This window comes from Orycteropus afer, unplaced genomic scaffold (assembly GCF_000298275.1).
Source record: "Orycteropus afer afer isolate SDZICR_OR568_19922 unplaced genomic scaffold, OryAfe1.0 scaffold00014, whole genome shotgun sequence".
NCBI classification, from domain to species: domain Eukaryota; kingdom Metazoa; phylum Chordata; class Mammalia; order Tubulidentata; family Orycteropodidae; genus Orycteropus; species Orycteropus afer.
Genome location: NW_006921601.1, coordinates 6,725,479 through 6,746,604, shown reverse-complemented (window position 1 = coordinate 6,746,604; position 21,126 = coordinate 6,725,479). Strand labels below are relative to the sequence as shown.

The window sequence follows — 21,126 nt, the reverse complement described above, 5'->3', positions numbered from 1 at the left end:
TGCATAGTATTCCATTGTGTGTATGTACCATAGTTTGGTTATCCATTCCTCAGTTGATGGACACCTAGGTTGTTTCCATCTTTGCTGCAACCATTTTTGAATTATCTTCAACAAAATTTTACTTGCATGTGATATTAATGATATTGTTTGTTAATTTCCACATTCTATTGGATCACCTTTTTTGGAATGGACACATATACGATCTCTTCCAGTCAGTTGGCCAGGTAGCATAAACGAGTAAGTGCCTCCAGCACTGCATCAGTTTGTTGAAACAACTCCGTGGTGTTCCATTAATTCCTGGAGCCTTGTTTTTCACCAATTCCTTCAGTGTAGCTTGGACTTCTTCCTTCAGTACCATTGGTTCTTGGTCATATGCTACCTCCTGAAATGGTTGAATGTTGACCAGTTCTTTTTGGTATAGTAACTCTGTGTATTCCTTCCATCTTTCTTTGATGCTTCCTGCATTGTCAATATTTAAATTACTCATTGAGTTCTTAAGAATTGCAACTCAAGACTTGAAATTTTTCCTTCAGTTCTTTCAGCTTGAGAAACACTGAGTATGTTCTTACCTTTTGGTTTTCTAACTCCACATCTTTGCATATTTCATTACAGTAGTTTATTTTGTCTTCTCAAGCTGCCTTTTGAAATAATCTGTTCAGGTCTTTTATTTCATTTTTTTCTTCCATTCGGTTTAGCTACTCCATGTTCAAGAGCAAATATCAGAGTTTCTTTTGACATCCATTTTGGTCTTTTCTTCCTTTCCTGATTTTGTAGTGACCATTTGCTTTCCTCATGTATGATGTTCTTGATGTCATTGCACAACTCATCTGGTCTTCAGTCATTCATGTTCTGTGTATCAAATCTGTTCATCAGATGGTCTCTAAATTCAGGCGAGATATAATAAAGGTCACCTCTTGGCTCTTATGGAACCCTTTTAATTTTCTTCAGCTTCAACTTGAAGACTTGCATATCAACTTGAAGACTTGCATATGAGCAATTAATGATCTATTTCCTAGTCAGCTCTTTACCTTGTTTTGACTGATGATAATGGACTTATCCATCACCTCTTTCCACAGATATAGCAGATCTGATTGCTGAATATTCCATCCAGCAAGGTCCATGTGTATAACAGCTATTTATGTTGTTGAAAAAGGTATTTGCAATGAATAAGTTGTTGGTCTTGCAAAATTCTATCGTATGATCTCCAGCATCTTTTATGTCACCAAAGCTGTATTTTCCATCTATTGATGATTCTTTTTTGTTTCCAGCTTTCACATTCCAATCACCAGTAATAGTCCATCTTTTATTCTTTTCTTTTTTATAATCAATACATCTAGATTGCATGTTTGGTCCATTTTAGACTGGAGAAGTTGGTAAAAATCTTAAATTTCTTCATCTTTGGCTTTAGTGATTGGTATGTGAATTTGAATAGTAGTATCAACTGGTCTTCCGTACAGGCATATGGATATTATTCTATCACTGACAGCATTGTGCTTCAGGATAGATCTTGAGACATTCTTTGTGATGATTAATATAACACCACTCCTCTTCTGTTTGTCACTCCCAGCATAGTATATCATATGGTTGTCTGATGCAAAATTACCAAAACCAGTGCATTTCAGCTCACTAATGCCTAGGGTATCGATTTTTATGTGTTCCGTTTCATTTTTGACAACTTCCAATTTTTGTAGATTCATACTTTGTACATTCTGTGTTCCAGTTATTAATGGATGTTTGCAGCTGTTTCTTCCCGTCTTGAATCATGTCACATCAGCAGATGGAGGTCCTGAAAGGGAGGAGGCAGCTCTTCACAGTCATATTTGGAGAGCCTTTGAACTTGAGGGGCTCATCTTCCAGCACTGTATCAGACAGTATTTCACTGCTATTCATACAGTTTTTCAGTAGTATATCAACAGTGTTTCACTGCTATTCAGAAGGTTTTCTGTAGTCAGTTTTTTCAGAAGTTGGTAGCTCCATCCTTCTTTCTAGTCTGTGTTAGTCTGAAAGCCCTGCTGAAACCTGTCCACCAGGGGTGACCCTGTTGGTGTTTGAAATTCTGGTAGCACAGCCTCCAGCCTCACAGCAACAGGGAAGCCACCACAGTATGACAAACTGACAGAGGAGTGGTGGTAAACACCTACTAGTGCCAGACATTTTCTAGATAACATGATTCCCCTTAATATTCTTGGGAAGAGGGTACATATATGTGACCTGTATGAATTTGAGAATACCCCAGTGGATTGTCATCAGTCTTTCTGAGATTCTTTCTGTTCTAAGATTCTAAAGTCTACATGAGTGCCAACATTCCTGAAGTAAATACTTTGCAAAGTTAAAGAGCAGGACATGATGGCAAAGTTATTTTCTTGGACTATGCAGGAAATTGGGGGAACAGAGGAGGCATGTTGTCAATCAAAGAAAATATTCCAGACGGTTCTTTTTTTAACTAGTTAGTTATTTTATCACATTTCTCAAATTCCCTTTTGGTAAGCAAGACTAACCATATAATTTGACTGTTTCCTTATTATTGGGTTATAACTGAAACCTGGTGATTCTATTCAGATGTTTGTAAATACTTTATTACACTGAAGTGTGGAATGTGTATTTAATCTCTCTCCTTCACTACTCTTTAAATTACCTCAAAAACCTACTTTAATTTTTTAGTCTCCTCTCACCACTGCTCTTTAATGTTTTGCAGTGAGTTTTCAGGAATGTAAATAGGGTGAATTGAACTGTATCTAGCTGCTCTTCTCTTTGGACTGCCTAAATTATTATTATTTAAAAAAAAAAAAAAAGCATTTAATGGCTTTGGTAGAGGAGGGGTAACAGAACGTGAAATGAAATTGGAGGATAGAACTAAATCCATTAGAAACAAATTGTGTAAATATTAGCAGGATTTGTACATGACGATTATTGGTGGCACATCTATACAGCTGTTCTTTCCACTCCTAAAAGATAATGCTGGGATCTGTCCACTTTGGTGTTCAGAGTCTTTAATGTTTGCATGAGAGCACATTTATCTATGCATCTGCCCTATCCTATGATTCTTGACATAAAGGACCATTAATTACACAAAGAAATTGAGAACATTAATACAGACTACTATGGGTTTATCAGGAGCTCTGGTGGCATAGTTCCTAAGGCATCTGACTGCTAACCAGAAGGCTGGGGGTTCAAACCTACCAGCCACTCCTTGGAAGGAAGATTGGGCAATCTACTTCTGTAGTGATACCACCTCAGAAACCTGGGGAGGGGGGTCACTATGAGTTAGATCTGACTCAATGGCAGTGAGTTTGGGTTTTTTGGTTTATTTGTGACCCCCAAAAAAAGATATGTCAAAGTTTTAACCCTTGGAACCTCAGAATGTGACCTTACTTGAAAATAGGGTTTTTGCAGATGTAATTATTAACATGAGGTCATACTAGAATAAGATTGCCCTAAACCAATGTGATGGGTGTCCTTATAGAGGATGATAATGCCACATATGACAATAGACAAGAAGAAAGACAGCCACATGAAAAAAACTAAGGCAGGAATTATAGTTACACTGCCACAAGGCAAAGAATGCCTACACACATGGGATCTCCATGAATGAGAATTGAAACCTTGACAGCAACGGACAACAACAACCAGAAGCTGGAAAAAGCAGAGAAGGATCTTCCCTGGAAGCCTTCAGAGAGAATAAGACCCTGTTGACACCCTGAATTCAGACTTCTAGACTCCAAAACTGTGTGCGATTTAATTTCTGTTATTTTAAGCCACCCAGTTTATGGCACTTCACTACTGCAGTCCTAGGAAACTAATACATAAGCCCAAACTGAGAACTTTATAAAGCCTCTGTTGGACATTCGTTTTACTGTGTCAGATAGTGCAGTTTTTCTAATTTGCTTTTCATCTACTCACTGCCATCGAGTCCCAAATCATAGTTTCCAAGGTGGTATCACTACGGAAATAGATTGCCCAACCTTCCTTCCAAGGAGTGGCTAGTGGGTTTGAACTGACAGCCTTCTAGTTATCAGCCAAAAGCTTTAGGCACTATAAATATTTTCTAGACCGTGCAATCTTTCTGACTATTTTCTTAAAAGTCAACGGAAAAATGACAAAATCTTGACTTTCTTATAAAATAACATGAGATTTCTAATTATGCTTTATGGGTATTGTATTGCCCTGCACTAAACTAACTATGTGTTAAAACCCAAATGGGAAAACAAAGGTCAATACAGAAATAGCCATTCTAAACCAAATAGGATCAGTACCATTTAAATGTCTGCAGAAAGTTAATTTCACCATGAGGCAAATTTAATGCACATTAAGATATTTGTGGTTCTCACAACCATGCATACAAGGATGTTTTCTTTTCATTACAGGAAAGAATTAAAATATAACAATTACCTTGAGTCTTAGAAAATTAAGACATAAACAACTTTTTAGATTATTGTAATGAAGTGAGACCACTAACTCAAAGTATCGGCTCAAAGTCTAACATTCACTCCCATTCTATCTCTTTTTCTTTGTTCATTCATTCATTCATTTTAAAGTTTATTGTGTTATTTTATATATATATATATATATATATATACTAAAATTAATCTTTTATGGTGTGCAGTTCCATGGATTTTGGCAAATGTGTGCAGTCATACAACCACTACCACTATATTAAGAATGATACAGAACATTTTCATTACCTCCAAAAGTTCCTGAATGCCCCTTTGTAGTCACATCCTCCCACCATATCAAACTCTTGGCTGCCATTAATTTGTTTCCTGCCCTTACAGTTTTTCCTTTTCCATAATATCAGTAAGTAGTTTTTTGTTTGTTTGTTTTTTTTTTTAGTCCAGCTTTTATTTTTACATAATTCATTCGAGATTTATTTATTCCTTTTTATTGCCGAGTAGTATTGCGTTGTCTGGGAGTGCTAGTGGCATAGTGCCTAAGGCATTTGACTGCTAACCAGAAGGCTGGCAGTTCAAACCCACCAGCCATTCCTCGGAGGGAAGATTGGGCAATCTACTTCCATAAAGATACCACCTTGGAAACCCAAGGAGGGGTCACTATGAGTCAAATCGACTTGATGGCAGTGAGTTTGGTTTTTTTTGTTTGTTTGTTTAATTTTATTATATGGATGTACCAGAGTTTTATTTACCTATTGACCAGCTGAAGGACAGTTTTGGCAATTGCTAATAAAGCTACTGTAAACATTTGTATACAGGTCTTTATGTGAACATGTATTTTTATTTCTCTTGAATAAAGGTAAATACTTAGGAATAGTTGCTGGGGTAGATAGTAACTAAATGTTTAACTTTATAAGAAACTGCTAAACTGTTTTCCAAATGTCTGTACCATTTTTCATTTCTTCCAGCAATGTATGAGATTTCTAGTTGTTCCATGTGCTCACTAATACTTTGGATTGTCATTTGTTTTTGGTTTGCTTTTTAGTTTTGATATTTTAGTCATTCTAATAAGTGTGTTGTTATTTTTATTTGCACTTCAGCAGGTGAGTTAGAATGTAGGTCTTTCAGCTAGTCACTATATGCACTCTGGGTACTTGTGAAAAAAGTATTTCTCTGAAACATGAAGCCTACATCGGAAGTTATGGATCTGGCATTGGTTCTCAACAGAGACAAACTATGTCCCTCCTCCTCTCAGGACATTTGACAATGTCTGGAGACATTTCTGGTTGTCACAGTTGGAGCTGTAATGCTTCTGACATTTTGTGGATAGAGGCAGGGATACTTCTACACATTCTACAATACACAAATCAGCCCCTCACAACAAAGCCCCTCAATCATGTCAAAGTTGAGAATCCCTGAATTAGGGTAACATGCACATCAGAAACTAAAGTCATCCCAAAATGTATTTTTGTTAAGTGTATTAATTCAACTGAGTGATCATTGAAATGCTCGTAAGGATGAGAAATTGAACACATTTCACTTAATCAGTATTGTGTATACAGCCATACACCTCTTGAAGAATCCAGTTATAATTTGAGCACATAACACAATACTGTCTTTGGCTGTGTTTGAAGGATTGGTGGAACTTGCTGTTTCACATCAGCTGTAGGTGTGATTGGTACACATTAAATAATTATTAAATACCTAAATTAATCTGGGAATTTAGTAGTCTCTAACAAGATCACATTGACCATGAAGATTAATGGTAAGTCCTTGAAACATCTTATAATGTGGGTAAATATGGAGGACATTATGCTGAGTAAAATAAGTCATCATGAAAGGAAAATATCATATGATCTCACTTTTATAAGAAGATAAGAATACATGTATATACTAGAGACCAATGCTTATGAGTGATTACCAGGGATTGGGGTGGGGGAAAGGGGATGCACTCAATATAGTAGACACTTGTTGTTGATGGGAAAAGTAAAGTCAAATGTGGGTGAAGTGCATACAGTTTAAGGTAAATAATGTCAATAATAAGTGAACAAGAGAAGATATTTATGACAGCAAGTGACCAACACAATAACACTAAGGAAAAGGAAGACACAGAGAGGTACACAGGAGGTACAGACAACAAAGACAAACCCTTTTACGTATACAATACTGCATTATCAGTGATAAACAAACATTAATCTACAGGTGAATAGATGGGTAGACTGGCTGAATGATCAGGTATGTCTGGGGAAAAGGGAATATACCCATGACCATATATAAAGTTGGCAGATGATACTTCTACATACTTATTTGTATGTGCTGTTAGAATGTCCATATAACTAGAACTAACAAAGGGCAAAGTTATATCTTCTTAGGCACAGTCAGCCACCCTGATGGAGTGAGTTGTTGGACTTGAGGGATCGGGACCATTCCTCACAGGGGACATCAAGCTCAATTGGCATAACATACTGCATAAAAATATTGTTCTACCTTCTACCTTGGTGAGTAGCAACTGGGGTCTTAAAAGATTGAAAGTGGCCATCCAGATCCAACAGTGAGTCTCTCCTCATCCACAGCAAAGAAGAATGAAGAAAACCAATGACACGTGAAACCAATTAGTCCAAGGGACTAGTGGACCATGGGAACCTCAGCCTGTATAACCATGAGAACAGAATAACTAGATGGTACCTGATACCTGGCTACCACTGTCAATCACTCAGAAAGGAATTGGTGCAGGATAGAGTGGGAGAACAATGTGGAACAAAACTCAAAATCATAAAAAAGACCAGGTTTGCTGGTCTGATAGCCATGAGGCCCCTAGTTACCCTTCAGGTCTGAAATTGAACTGACTCCCATTTCCAGCCAAAGAATAGTTAGGCACATAGGGTGAACATTTACTTCAGATAGATGCACTCCTTAGAACAGTCAATTGTGGGAGAACAGAGGGCATTATTTGCATAGAGTGATAGTTCAGGGGGCAGGAATGCATAGGTAAGAAGGACACGGAAAGAGATAACTTCAGGGAGGAAGTGGGAAGAGAGCTGTTACATTGTGGGGAATTACATACGATGTTAGGAAGCAATATGTGTATGTGCTATATGGAAAATGAATTTGCTCTGTAAACTTTAACCCAAGTAACAATAAAAAATTTTTTTAAAGTTTTTGGTAAAGGATATGACAAATATAATTTTGCAACAATGCTAATAACAATCAAAAATGTGTGTGTGGGTATGACTATGTGAGTACATATGTGTTTACACATAGGTATATCTATAGGCATATATACATAAAGGTATGTGTAAACATGCATGTATGTTCATGTATATTGTAAACGCCATGGGGACACAGTTACAGACAACTCTTAAACGTAACCAAACACCTCGCAAGATTGGTTTTCCAAGTTCAAAGGCTTAGGACCATAGTCTCATGGGACAGGTGATTTAATTGGAATAATACGGTTCATAAAGTGTGTATTCTGCATCTTCATGTGATGAGTAGTGTCTGAGGTTTCAGAAGCCTACAAGCGGCCATCTGAGATACAACAATTGGCCTCTTCGTCTGGAACAAAAGAGAAAGAAGGAAATCAAAGATTCAGGGGAGAAAGTATTACAGTAATAGTCTACATGAACCACGATCTTATCTACCCTGAGACCAGGAGAACTAGATGACACCCAGCTGCCAATACTGACTGTTCTGATTAGGGACAGAATAGAAGGATCATGATTTAAAAGAAATTAAAATAATAGCCACTGCAATTAAGTCAATTCCAACTCATAGCGGCCCTATAGGACAGAGTAGAACTGTCCCATAGGGTTTCCAAGGCTGTAAATCTTTACAGAAGCAGACTGCCTATTCTTTGTCCAACAGAATGGCTGGTGGGTTTGAACCATCAGCCTTTTGGTTAGCAGCTGAACGCTTTAACCACTGCACCACCAGAGCTCCTTTGGATCCTGATAAAATGGGAGAAAAACTTAGAATAGAACTCAAATTCTTAAAAAGTTTAGCCTTCTGAAATTATCCCTTGAGATCACCTTTTAGCTAAATAACAGACTGGCTCATAAAAGAGTATCCCTTCTGAGTAATGAGCTTCTTTAAAAAATTATATGAGACTGAATGATCAGAAATTACTATAAATCAAAGATGAGAAAGTAAGGGAATAAGGAAACTAGAGTACTGAAAATGAATGAGAATGACGAGACATATGAATAATTTGTGGGGAACCTAATTTGCCATTTAAACTTTCACCTTAAACACAGTAAAATGTTATTTAAGAAAAAATAAAGGTCACACTGATTTGTCACTCAGTGCTGCGATTGTGAGGGAAGAACGATTAAATGCTGTTCTTACCTACTATGAATTTCAAGTAGGGTATAGGTGGGTTGTTTTTTTTTTTAATTTTTAAATTATTTTTGCAGTGTTCCTTTCATTCCCTTACCCTCCCACCTCTGGTAACCAACAAAGAAAGTTTTCTTCCATATATAAACCTTTCCTTGACTTTTTACAATAATGAACAAATACTATATTTGTCCATCTGTAAATGACTTATTTCCCTCAGCATAATGTCCTCCAAGTTCATCACATTATGCAGTGTTTTGCAGATTGTACATTATTAGCGTTGCATAGTATTCCATTGTGTGTATGCACATAGTTTGGTTATCCATTCTTCTGTTGATGGGCACCTAGGTTGTTTCCATCTTTCTGCTATTACAAATAGTGCTGCGATGAACATGGGTGTGTATATATCTGTTCTTGTCCTGGCTGTCATTTCTTTAGGATATACACGTAGTAATGGGATTGCTGGATTAAATGGTATTTCTAATTCCACCTTTTAAGGAATCACCATACTGCTTCCCAGAGTGGTTGTATCATTTTACAGTCCTACCAACAGTATATGAGAGTCCCAATCTCTCCACATCCTCGCCAGCATTTGTTGTTTTCTGTCTCATTGAACTTTGCTGTTAGTGCTGGGGCAAGATGGTATCTCATTGTTGTTTTGATTTGCATCTCTCTAATGGCTAATGATCGTGAAGATTTCTTCATGTGAATATCCTCTTTGGTGAAGTGTCTATTCATGTCTTCTGCCTATTTTTGAATTGGATTGTTTATCTTTGTGTTGTTGAGGTGTTGGACTTTTCTATAAATTCTAGAGAGTAATCCCTTGTCAGTTATGTCCTTGCAGAATATTTTTTTCCCAATCTGTAGGTTCTCTTTTGACTCTTGACTTATTGGAGAAGTCTTTGGAAGCACATAAAAATTTAATTTTTAGAAGGTCCCATTCATCTAGTTTATCTTCAGTTGTTTGTACATTTTGGGGTTATGCTTGAAAGTCTACTTATGCCATAAATTAGGGCCCCTAAATTTGCGCCTAGTTTTTCCTTGAAGAACTTTATAGTTTTAGATTTCACATTTAAGTCTTTGATCCATCTGGAGTTCGTTTTTGTGTATGGTGTGAGGCACAGATCTTGTTTCATTTTTCTGCAAATGGATCTCCAGTTTTGCCAGCATCGTTTGTTAAAGAGACCATGTCTTACCATTTAATGGGTTTCAGCCCTTTGTCAAAGATCAGCTGACCATAGGTCAAAGGATCTATTTCTGGGTTCTCAATTCTGTTCCACTGGTCTATGTATCTCATTGTACCAATACCAGGCTGCTTTGACTACTGTGGCTATATAGTAGGTTTTGAGATTCGTAAGTGTGAGACCTACTTTGTTCTTTACCAAATAGTGCTTTGCTTATCCAAGGTCTCCTTCCTTTCCACATAAAATTAGTGATTGGTTTTTCCATATCCTTAAAGAATGTTGATGTGATCTGGATTGGGATTGGTTTAGGTTTGGTTTTGTTTTATTTGAAATGCATTCTCAGCCTTGTTTTTTGCAAGCTTATACTTATTTAGCATGCCCTCTACCCCCCACCCCCAAAAAAGTTTCATGTTTTTAGACCAGATTGTGTGCATATCTTTTTTAAGTCTCAAAAGACAATTGTATTGCCAAGATTAAAGAGGCCATTCCTTGAAAAGCATTGTCAAATTCAAAATTCTTTCCAAAAGATCCTGCAATTTACCACCTTTCTTGGGTAGTTTATTTTGGTCACTTTGGACAAAATTTTTGCCATGTTCACTATAAGTGTTTAGTTATTTGAATCCTTGGCTGTTACTTTATATTTGCATTTCTGTGAACTCTGCTTTGTTCTGTTGGAAATAATGAATTTTCTTGTTTCAACAAGGAAAATTTCAACAATGCAATTGGAGTATAGTTTTTAATGAGCTCAGTAACCTTTAAAGGACCAGTTCCAATACATGTGAAGTTACAAGTAAGGGCAGACATTTCTGTGACTATCATACCGAGTGAACCTTAAACATCCCACTCATTTGTGCTGTAGTCTCAAAAGTCATGTGACTAAATTGGGTTTAAGGTTGAGAATGTTCTTTACATTTACCATGATGTCCATTAGGGGGCAGCAGTACACAGACACAGCAGCCAGAAATAAATACTAGATTTGGGGGTATGAATTCAGTAGTTTTAAACTGTAGTTTGTATTTTAGTGTAGAATATCAATAAAACTATGAAATTACACCAACTTTGAACTTTGCTACAATAGGATAAAAAATGCATGTTCTAAACTGTGTATGAATTTGGTTAACAGTGTTTAAAATTGTTTATCAAAAGAAAAACACTATTAATAACTAATATCAAAATCTTTGATTAGTGCTTTTTATTTACACCCTTATTGGGTGGTAATATAATTATCATTATCATTAGGAAAGTATAAGTAGCTGTGATATAGGATAGGATTCTTAAAGAAAAAAAAGTTGGTTTTCAATTTAGAGGCATGATACCATGCCATAGAATATGTAATTAATTATTCTTTTTCAAATGACTATATCCTGGACTTTTGGAGTGGGCAATGGTAGTTCAGTGGTTGAGTTCTAACCTTCCATGTAGGTGATCCAGTTTTGATTCCCAGCTAATCTACTTCATACATAGTCACCATTTCTCCATCAGGAGTGCCTTCAGTGTTGCTGTGATGCTGGACAGATTTCAGTAGAGCATTCAGACTAAGACAGATGAAGAGGAAAGGCCTGGTAATCTACCTCTAGAAATTAGCTAATGACCACCCTATGGATCACGATAATCCTATTGACAGCCAGTCAGGGCAACTGGACAGCATTTCCTTCTCTTGTGCATGAGGTTGCCATGAGTCAGGGGCCAACTTGATAGCAGCACAAACAACAAAAGGCTTTTGGAAAACAACCTTTAGATTTATTCTAAGAAGCAGATTCTGTCATGGAATGAGGATTCTCTTGTTGTTAGGAGCCATCTAGTCAGTTCCGACTCCTAGAAACCCTGTAGACAACAAAATGGAACACTGTCTGGTCCTGCACCATCCTCACAATCCTTGCTGTGCTTGAGCCCACTGTGTCAGTCCATCTCATTATGGTCTTCCTCTTTTTTGCTGAACATCCACTTCACCAAACGTGATATCCTTCTCCTGGGAATGGTGTCTCCTGACAACATGACCAAAGTGCAATAGGTGACGTCTTCACCATCTTGGCTTCTAAGAAGCATCTGTCTGTACTTCTTTCAAAACACATTACCATACCATATTCATAGCAAAGGTTTATGTAAGTGTTGATGGCTAGAAAGCTTGACTAACCCTACTTACTCTTTCTCAGAATGGCTATTTTTAGGTCTCTGTGCTTTGTAAATTTTAAGATGAACTTGTCATATTTGAGGACAAATTTGTAGAATTTTGATTGGAAGTAATATGTGCATCCTTATTTCTGTAAACCAGCTTAAGTCATTTTTGGAACAAGACAGAAGATGGGCGTATATAGTAAAGGGAGATTGATAAAATATAGCTAGAAAGGATAAACCATCATCATTAAGGTTTCTTTTCTCCTTTTATTTTTCCATGTTTTAAAATTGGTTATAATTAATATTATTTCCATCGTGGAATACACACTTAAAATTTCCATTTTTATTCTAAAGAAAATAAGTGTAAATAGAAACAAAGTAGTGAAGAATGTACTTTAAATGATTGACACCTCAGGATGCACATGAACACATGTCCAGTGAAAAAGAAATCTACCCAATGTGTTTTAGAGCTTTTAAATTTATAATTTTTGAGAAGACAAAATATAACCTAAAGAACAGAAAAGGGCAAACATACTACTTTTGGAAAAGGATCATTTCAGAAACTACAGAGCAGTGATTCTGAGGTTAATCCTAGGAAAATTTTAGAGCACTTTTTTCAACAGTTTAGAAAGTAGTTAGAAGTTTAGAAAGTAGTCGTGAAGACTTGGTGTAGGATATTACTTATTTTTTATTCTCTTTCTTTGCTAATTTTATAGGGGGAAAATATCAATTGTGTATGAGGGTTACTTTGGCAGGTCTCTGAAGTTTTAATCTGATTTAACCTTTTTAGGAATTATGTGAAATAAGCATAAGTGTATACCTTAGGCTAAATTATTTTCCTGGTATCACATAATAAGCAAGAAATTGAACCCAGGTTTTTTGACACTTAAAGTAGTGTTCTTTCCGTTGTGCTATTGAGATGCGCTGCCTCTATTATCTACCTTAGACCAGCCTTTCCTTTTCCTGGCTTTGGACCACATAACCAAAAAGAATTGTGGGGAGCAGCTCTAATAGCAGATGGCAGTAGCCATTTTCAACTGTCCCGAGGATATATTGGGTAGTATTGAACTTAATCTACAGCACTGAATAATGTAGATCTAGTGAGAAAAAGGAATTTTCTTGTTGCAAAGAATAATAAATACTAGAATTGGTTTAAGAATAATTGTAAAGCAGCCTTCCCTAGAGAACTTTATAAAAAGGGTAGATTTTACTCTGCCTGTAGTATTTGAAATGTTGTTGTTGTTGTTATGTGCTGTCGAGTCGTCTCTGACTCATAGCAACCCTTTCTTGGGTTTCTGAGGTAGTATGACTATGGAAGTAGATTGCCCAGTCTTCCTTCCAAGGAGTGTCTGGTGGGTTTGAACTGCCAACCTTCTGGTTAGCAGTCAAATGCCTTAGGCACTGCGCCACCAGAGCTCCTTTGAAATATAATCCTACTTAAATAGGTGACTGGATAAAAGACCCTGCTAGATCAAGGAGTCATAAAAGTATTAACTGACACCTTTCTTTTAGTTGGGAGCTCTGGTGGCATAGTGCCTAAGGCATTTGACTGCTAACCAGAAGGCTGGTGGTTCAACCCCCCCAGCCACTCCTCAGAAGGAAGACTGTACGATCTACTTCTATAGTGATATTGTTGTTGTTATGTGCCGCGGAGTCAGACCTGACTCATAGCGACCCCTCCTTGGGTTTCCGAGGCGGTATCACTACGGAAGTAGGATTGCCCAACCTTCCTTCCAAGGAATGGCCGGAAACCCAAGGAGGGATCATTATGAGTCGGAACTGATTCGACAGCAGTGAGTTTGGTTTTTTTGTTTCATTCAGTTATTGGGGTATAGGTATACAACAAAGGACAAAAAAATGCTTTTAAAATAGACTGAAATATCTGTCCTTGGGGAGCTTCATTTTATTTACTTTAACTTTTTATTGTGATTTGGGTGAAATTTTATAAAGCAGATTCATTTTACATTCAACACTTTATATGCATTTTGTTTCACAACACTGATTATACTCTCCACAGTGTAACAGCTCTCTTCCCACTTCCTCCCTGTAGTTACCCTTTCCCTGTGTCCTTCTTCCTATGTATTCATGCCTCCCTACCTTTTTCCCTGTGCAAATGCTACCCTTCTGAATCTCCCATGGTAGATTGTTCTAAGGAGTGCATCTCCCTGGTGTAGTTGTTCTGCTCATCAGCCTGTCTGTTGTTTGAGAGTTAAGCTACAGGAGTGAGCCTAACTCTAGGCCCGAAGGTAACTGAAGGGTGCGTTGGGGCCATAATCTCGGGTTTCACCAATTTCTATTTGACCAGTAATCCTGGTCTTTTTCTGTGTTTTTAAATTTTGTTCCACATTTTTTTCTTCCACTCTATGCAAGATCTCTAATTTTGATCCCTTTGTGAGTATTTGGCTTTGGTAGCCAGGCACCATCTAGTTCTTCTGGTCTCAGGGTCCTATAGGCTGAGGTACCCATGGTCAGTTAATCCCTTGGACTAATTGTTTCCACGTCTTTGAATTTCTTCACTTGTCTTTGCTCCGGACAAGGAGAGACCGATAGTTGCAACTTAGATGGCCCCTAGCCGGCTTTTAAGACCCCAGTCACTACTCACCAAAGTAGAATATAGAACAATGTTTTTGTGTACTACATTGCGCCAATTGAGTTTGACGTTCCTGCCACCATGGTCCCAAGCCCACAGGCCCAGCTACTCTAAGGAGCTTCATTTTAGTGGAAGAATAGAGAGTAGACAGTTAAAGATAATATGTAGTATGTGAAAGAATGATAGTGCTAAGGAGAAAAATATAATGAGTGGGAGTAGGAAGTATGTTGGGGACACAATTTTAGTTAGGTGGGTAGGAGAGGTAGCATTTGAGGGGGAAAAAAAACTGAGAGAGAGGATGCTGTATGAATTCATGGGATTATTGGCATTTCAGGCAGAGGGAATAGTAAATGCAAAGGGCCTGAAGCAGAAACAGCAAGGCTCATGTGACTGAAACAGAAGGAATGAAGAAAACGGTAGTATGATATGAGGTCAGGGAGAGAGGCCAGATTGTGTAGGGCAATTGTATGTTATTCTAAGATTTTATTCTGGAGCAAGAGTAGAAGCAGGGAAACTAGTTAGGAGAGAACAGAATTGTATTCTAGTAATATGATATGTATTGGCTTGAAACAAGGTGTTGAGTGTCGATGATGAAAATTGGTCAGGTTATAATCGTATTTTAAAGGTAAAGTCTACAAGGTTTTCAGAGGAGGCATTAAAAATTTTATGACTATTAAGCTTTTTACCTTGTGATGTTGTTGTTATTTGCCATCGAGTCGGCCCCGACTCCTAGCGACCCCTCCTTGGGTTTCTGAGGCAGTTATCACTACAGAAGTAGGATTGCCCAACCTTACCTTAGCAACTAGAAAAGTAAATATGCCATTTGCTGGTATAGGGAAGACTATAGAAAGAGCATGTTTGGAGGTGGGTAAAACTTATGAGATCCATTTCAACATAAGTTTTCAAGATGTTATTTTAAATTGAATAGACATACTTTGTGTAGGCAGTTGAATACGTGAGTCTAGAGTTCAGGAGCAGGTCCCGGGTGGTACAAACAGTTAAACACTTGGATGGTATCTGAAAGTTATCTAGAGTCTCCCCCTAGGCATCTTGAAAGAAAGACCTGCCCATCTGCCTCTGAGAAATTAGCTATTGAAAACCATATGGAGTACAGTTTTACTCTGACACATATGGGTCACCACATAGGGCCACTATGAGTTGGAATAGACTGATGGCAATTGGTTTGGTTTGGGAGTTCAGGAGAAAGCCTCTTTGGAGATATGCATTTATGAATCATTGGTAATTTTATTGTTTAAAGATAGGATACTGGATGTGATCATGAAGGAAGTGAGTATAAATAGAAAACAAGTTCAAGGACTGAGCCCTGGGTATTTATTCAGATAGTTAAGAGATTAAAGAAATAAGAAATAACAAAGATAGAGGAAGAAGACCTGGAAACCTGGTGAAGACAGTGTTCATGGAAGGAAAATAGTCAGCTATATCAGATGTTGATAGATGGTGTAAGAATAAGTAAGATTCTGGTACTCTATGTCTTATGGAAGGAGCTCTGGTAGTGTAGTGCCTAAGGCATTTGACTGCTAACCAGAGGCTGACGGTTCAAACCCACCAGTCACTCCTTGGAAGGAAGATTGGGCAATCTACTTCAGTAGTGATACTATCTCGGAAACCCAAGGAGGAGTCTCTGTGAGTCGGATCCGACTCAACAGTAGTTTGTGAGTATGTATTGTGACATACACATACATATATATATATGAATATGAATGTATGTACAATTACTCCTAGGTCTTGACTTCAGTTTGTATCCCTCTGAACTCCCACTCCCTTCCTGACAACCTATCATTGTTAATTCTTGAATAATTGTGCCTATGTCTGATATTGTAGGAGAATCCAAACCCTCACATGGCATTCCAGAAAGTGCCACGCCCAACAGAAGGATCCCACTTGCGAGTTCACATTCTTCCTTTCCCAAAGATTAATGAAGCTCGAGTTCAGGAATTAATGCAGGAAAGTCTTGCTAAGAACCAGAATGCATCACCTGCTGCAAGAGTGGAAAAGAAATGTGTTGTGCCAGCAGGTCCACCTGTTGGTATGTATTTGTCTGTCTGTCTGTTTTAACATTTACTTTTTATAAAGAATAAGATGCAAGAAGAAAAGTGTACATATCATAAAGTGAACATTTTGATGACTTTTCACAAAGTAAACTCATAACCAGTACCCAGATCAAGAATCAGAATATTATCAGCACCCTGAGAACCTGTTCCATTCCTTGTCCCCTACAAAGGGTAACCATAACATAATCTCTACTAAAAGGAATCTCTTTTTCTAATAATAGCTTCATTGAGATATAATTCACACACCATGAAATTCAGTCAAGTATATAGTTCAGTGATTTTTAATATATTCACAGTTATCAGCCATCACCAACCAGTTGCTGTCAAGTTGACTCTGACTCATGGCGACTTCATATTTGTCAGAGTAAAACTGCTCTGTCGGGTTTTCAATGGCTAATTTTTCTTTCATCGGCATTATATTGCCAGTCCTTTCCTTGGATGCCCCTCTGGGTGACCACGAACTTTGAGCCTTTCAACAGCCGGGCATGTTAGCTTTTTGCACCACCTAGGGATTCCTGTCAACCTCACCGCTACCACTGTCTTATTTCAGAGCATTGTACTCACCCCCAAAAGAAGCCCTGTACTCATTAACAGTCACACCCTGCTTTTCCTCAAATTACCCACTCCCCAGCCTTTAGGCAAGCAGTAATTTACTTTCTGCCTGTATGGATTTGCCTACTATGGATATTTCATATAAATGGAATCATGCAGTATATGGTCTTTTATGATTGGCTTTCACTTAGCATAATGTTTTTAAGGTTCATCCACAGTGTAGCATGTATCAATATTTTATTCTTTTTATGGCTCAATAATATTCCATTATATGAATATATACCACAACCACATTTTGTTACCCATTGATGAACTTTTGGGTTGTTTATACTTTTTGACTGTTACAAGTAATGCTGCTTTGACCATTTGTGTACAGTGTTTGTATGAACATGTTTTTAGTTCTCTTGGGCATGTACCTGGGAATAAAATTGATGGGTCATATGATAACTGTATGTTTAACATTTTGGGAAGCTGCCAGCTGTTTTCCAAAGTGGCTCTACCATTTTTCATTCCCACCGGTGATGTGTGAGGGTTCCAGTTTCTTTCCATTCACTAATGATGTTGAGCATCTTTTCATGCACTAATTGGCCATCTGTAGATCTTCTCTGACAGCCACAACAGTAAACTCAAACATACCAATGATCGTGAAGATGGCATAGGACTGGGCAACATTTCATTCAGCAACTAACAAACACATACCTTTAGAGAAATGTCTCTTTAGATTCTTTGCCCATTTTTAAGTTGGGTTATTGTATTTTTATTACTGAGTTGTAAGCATTTTCTGTATATTCTGGATCCAAATCCCTTATCAGATATGCTGTTGTTATGTGCCACTGAGCTGGTTACAATGCATGGCAACCTTATGCACAACAGAACAAAACACTGCCCAGTCCTGCACCATCCTCATAATCACTGCTATGCTTGCCCCCATTGTTGCAGCCACTGGGTCAGTCTATCTTGTTGAGGGTCTTCCTCTTTTTTGCTCACTCCTTTACCAGGCATGATGTATCTCTCCAGGGACTGATCCCTCCTGATAGCATGTGCAGAGTATGTGAGATGAAGTCTTGCCGTTCTCACTTCTGAGGAGCATTCTGGCTGTACTTCTTCCAGGACAGATCTGTTCATTCTTCTGGCTGTCCATGGTGTATTCAGTATCCTTCACCAACACCACAATTCAAATGTATCAGTTCTTCTTCAGTCTTCCTTATGGGTTGTCCAGCTTTCACATGCATACAAAGCAATTGAAGATACCATGGCTTGGGTCATGTGCACCTTAGTCCTCAAAGTGACATCTTTGCTTTTTAACACATTAAAGAGATCTTTTGTAGCAGATTTGCCAATATCAGGTATATGATTTGCAAATATTTTCTCCTGTTATATGGATTTTCTTTCTCTACTTATTTTTGTTTCTCTCTCTCTCTTTTTATCCATTGGGAGAAGTGTGTTAAAATCTCCCATTAAAATAGTGGAATTGCTTATTTTTTAAAATTTTAGTTCTTTCAGTTATTTTCCTTATATATTTTCATGGCAGCTTATTGGATGCATGTATTTTTACAAATGCTATGAAATCCTGATGATTGATTTCTTCATCATTATGAAATATCCTTCTGTCTCTACTAATGCTTCTTGCCTTAAAGTTTATTTTGCCTGATGTTTATGTAGCTATACCAGCTTTCTTTTGATTAGTGTTTATGTGGTTTATGTTTTTCTGTCTTTTTATTTTCAGACTCTTTGAGTCCTTATTATTAAGTTATGTTTCTTGTAAGTAGTGTATGATAGGATTGTGGGATTTGTTTTGTTTTGTTTAGCCAGTCTGACAGTCTTAGTGTGTTACTTGTACTTATTTGATTGGTATTTAATACAATTTCTAGCATAGTAGTGGCTTTAATGTAGTATACTGTTGTTGTTGTTTATCCACTTGATCCTCCTGTTGTATGATTTTCCTCTGCTTTCTTGCCTTCTTTTAGGTTAATACAGTGTTTTCCTTATTCCATAATTTATCTCTGTTGACCTTGTTACTTATGCGTTTGTTTATTTTTCTTTTCATTTATTTACTCTTCTTTTAGTGCTTTACTTGGAGACTACAGCATGCATTGCCTTTGGTCAGTTAAGCTCCACATGGCCATGGAAAACTTTGCCAGTCAGCCTAGCCATCCACCCAGTATTGGCAAATGCCCTTGGGAAAAAGTCGTTATGTGTCCTTAACTCACCTCTCCAGACTTTTCCTTTCTCTGGAATTATAGGTCCTCTAATCTTTATACTTCTGTAACTCTGTTGTCTTTAAGTAGATCATTTTTGTGTTTTCTCTGACATTCATAATTGTTCCTGGTGGGAGTTTTAGTTTGCTACATAACTGTTCTATCATAGCTGGAATGGAAGTCAGTGTAATGGATAACGGGTATTATTCATGTAGTAATGCCAGTTTGGAGTTCCTGGGTAGTACAAAATGGTTGACGTTCTCAACTGCTAACCAGTGCTAACCAAAAGATTGCCATTCAAGTTCACCCACAGACACTGAGGAAGAAAGGCCTTGTGATCCACTTCTGAAAAGTGAGCTGTTGAAAACCCCGTGGAGCACAGTTCCATTGTGACACACATAGGGTCGCTGTGGGTCAGATTGACTTGATGGCAACTGCTAACTAGTAATGTTAATATGCTATTGTTTTCATAAGAATTAAAAGCTTTACTTCACTGTTGAATGGACTGTCACATAGAGAAAAGGACTGAGAAGGTAGACCTTTTAGGATAAGTAATCTTTTTGAAAGGATTGGTCATGTAATTTTAATAGTCATACTGTAATTGAATGCCTTTTTTTTAAAATACCCAAGTAGACAGATTAGAACTTTATTTAAAATTTATTTTGTTTGAATTGTATTAATTGAGCCTTAATTGTCTCTACATTATCTTTTTGGTTTCATTATTTGCAATGTGGGTCAAATTCTTTTTTAGACGCGTTAGAATCAGAGAGGCACACATGACTCAGTATTTGGCCTTTCTGGCATTTCCTATAAAACCAACAGCAAAATAAAGCAAGAGCTTGTGTCCAGTGTTTTGATTCCTTTAGGTTTATCACAATCAGTCAGGGTTTCCCTTGTGCTGAAACTAAAAAGTGCGAATGTTTCATTTTACATGGTACCCACTTGAGTGTAGAATTTCTTCTGTTACCTAATAGGCATTCACAATTGTATATTAATTAGCTTCCACCTCTTTCCCAGAGGCACCAGAAGACTTGTGATTGGCTGGAACCAGCATTTGAAAGCCAAAGCTTTAGAAGGAGTGCCCAGAAACCAGAACTGTTATCCAGTATTAAACTCACTGCTGTTGAGTCGGATCTGACTCATAGCAACCCCTCCTTGTGTTTCCAAGGTGATATCACTTTGGAAGTAGATTGCCCGATCTTCCTTCTGAGAAGTGGCTGGTGGGTTTGAATCACCGACCTTCTGGTTAGCAGTCAAATGCCTTAGATACTATGCCACCAGAGTGCCTTATCAAATATCAGAAAGCTAGTATTAGAATGTCACAGCTGAGGATTTGGCTGATCCCTGAAGAATCAGTAGCTCTAAGTGAAGAACTTCTGGGAGAAATAATAATTCCCAGATAATAAACAGTTCATTATTTAAAAAGTGAATATTCTAGAGGCTCAGACTAAAGAAAACATAAAATACCTAAAGAGATTTAGAATGAAAAGTTTTATAAATTAACTTAAAGATATTCCTTTCTCAATAAACTGTAGGGTATTGTTTGGAGACTCTCTGGAGCTTTTACTCTTAAAAACAGATTTCTGTTTCAGCCTGTGCCTCTATCTTCTCCTCCACTTGTGAGAATCACCAAGAACCCACAATTAAGAATGAGAAAAACTCATGTGAAATAATCAATTTAACCATCATGATTAT

The 21,126-nt window shown here is 37.5% G+C and overlaps 1 protein-coding gene across 1 annotated transcript in view; it reads left to right on the top strand.

The window, feature by feature from the left end:
* Positions 1-21,126, top strand: part of SBF2 (SET binding factor 2) — a 636,061-nt gene that overhangs the window by 392,348 nt on the left and 222,587 nt on the right. Inside the window, exon 14 of the mRNA XM_042783055.1 lies at positions 16,452-16,656. Within this exon, the coding sequence (XP_042638989.1) occupies positions 16,452-16,656 (205 nt within the window). The remainder of the gene's footprint in view (positions 1-16,451; positions 16,657-21,126) is intronic.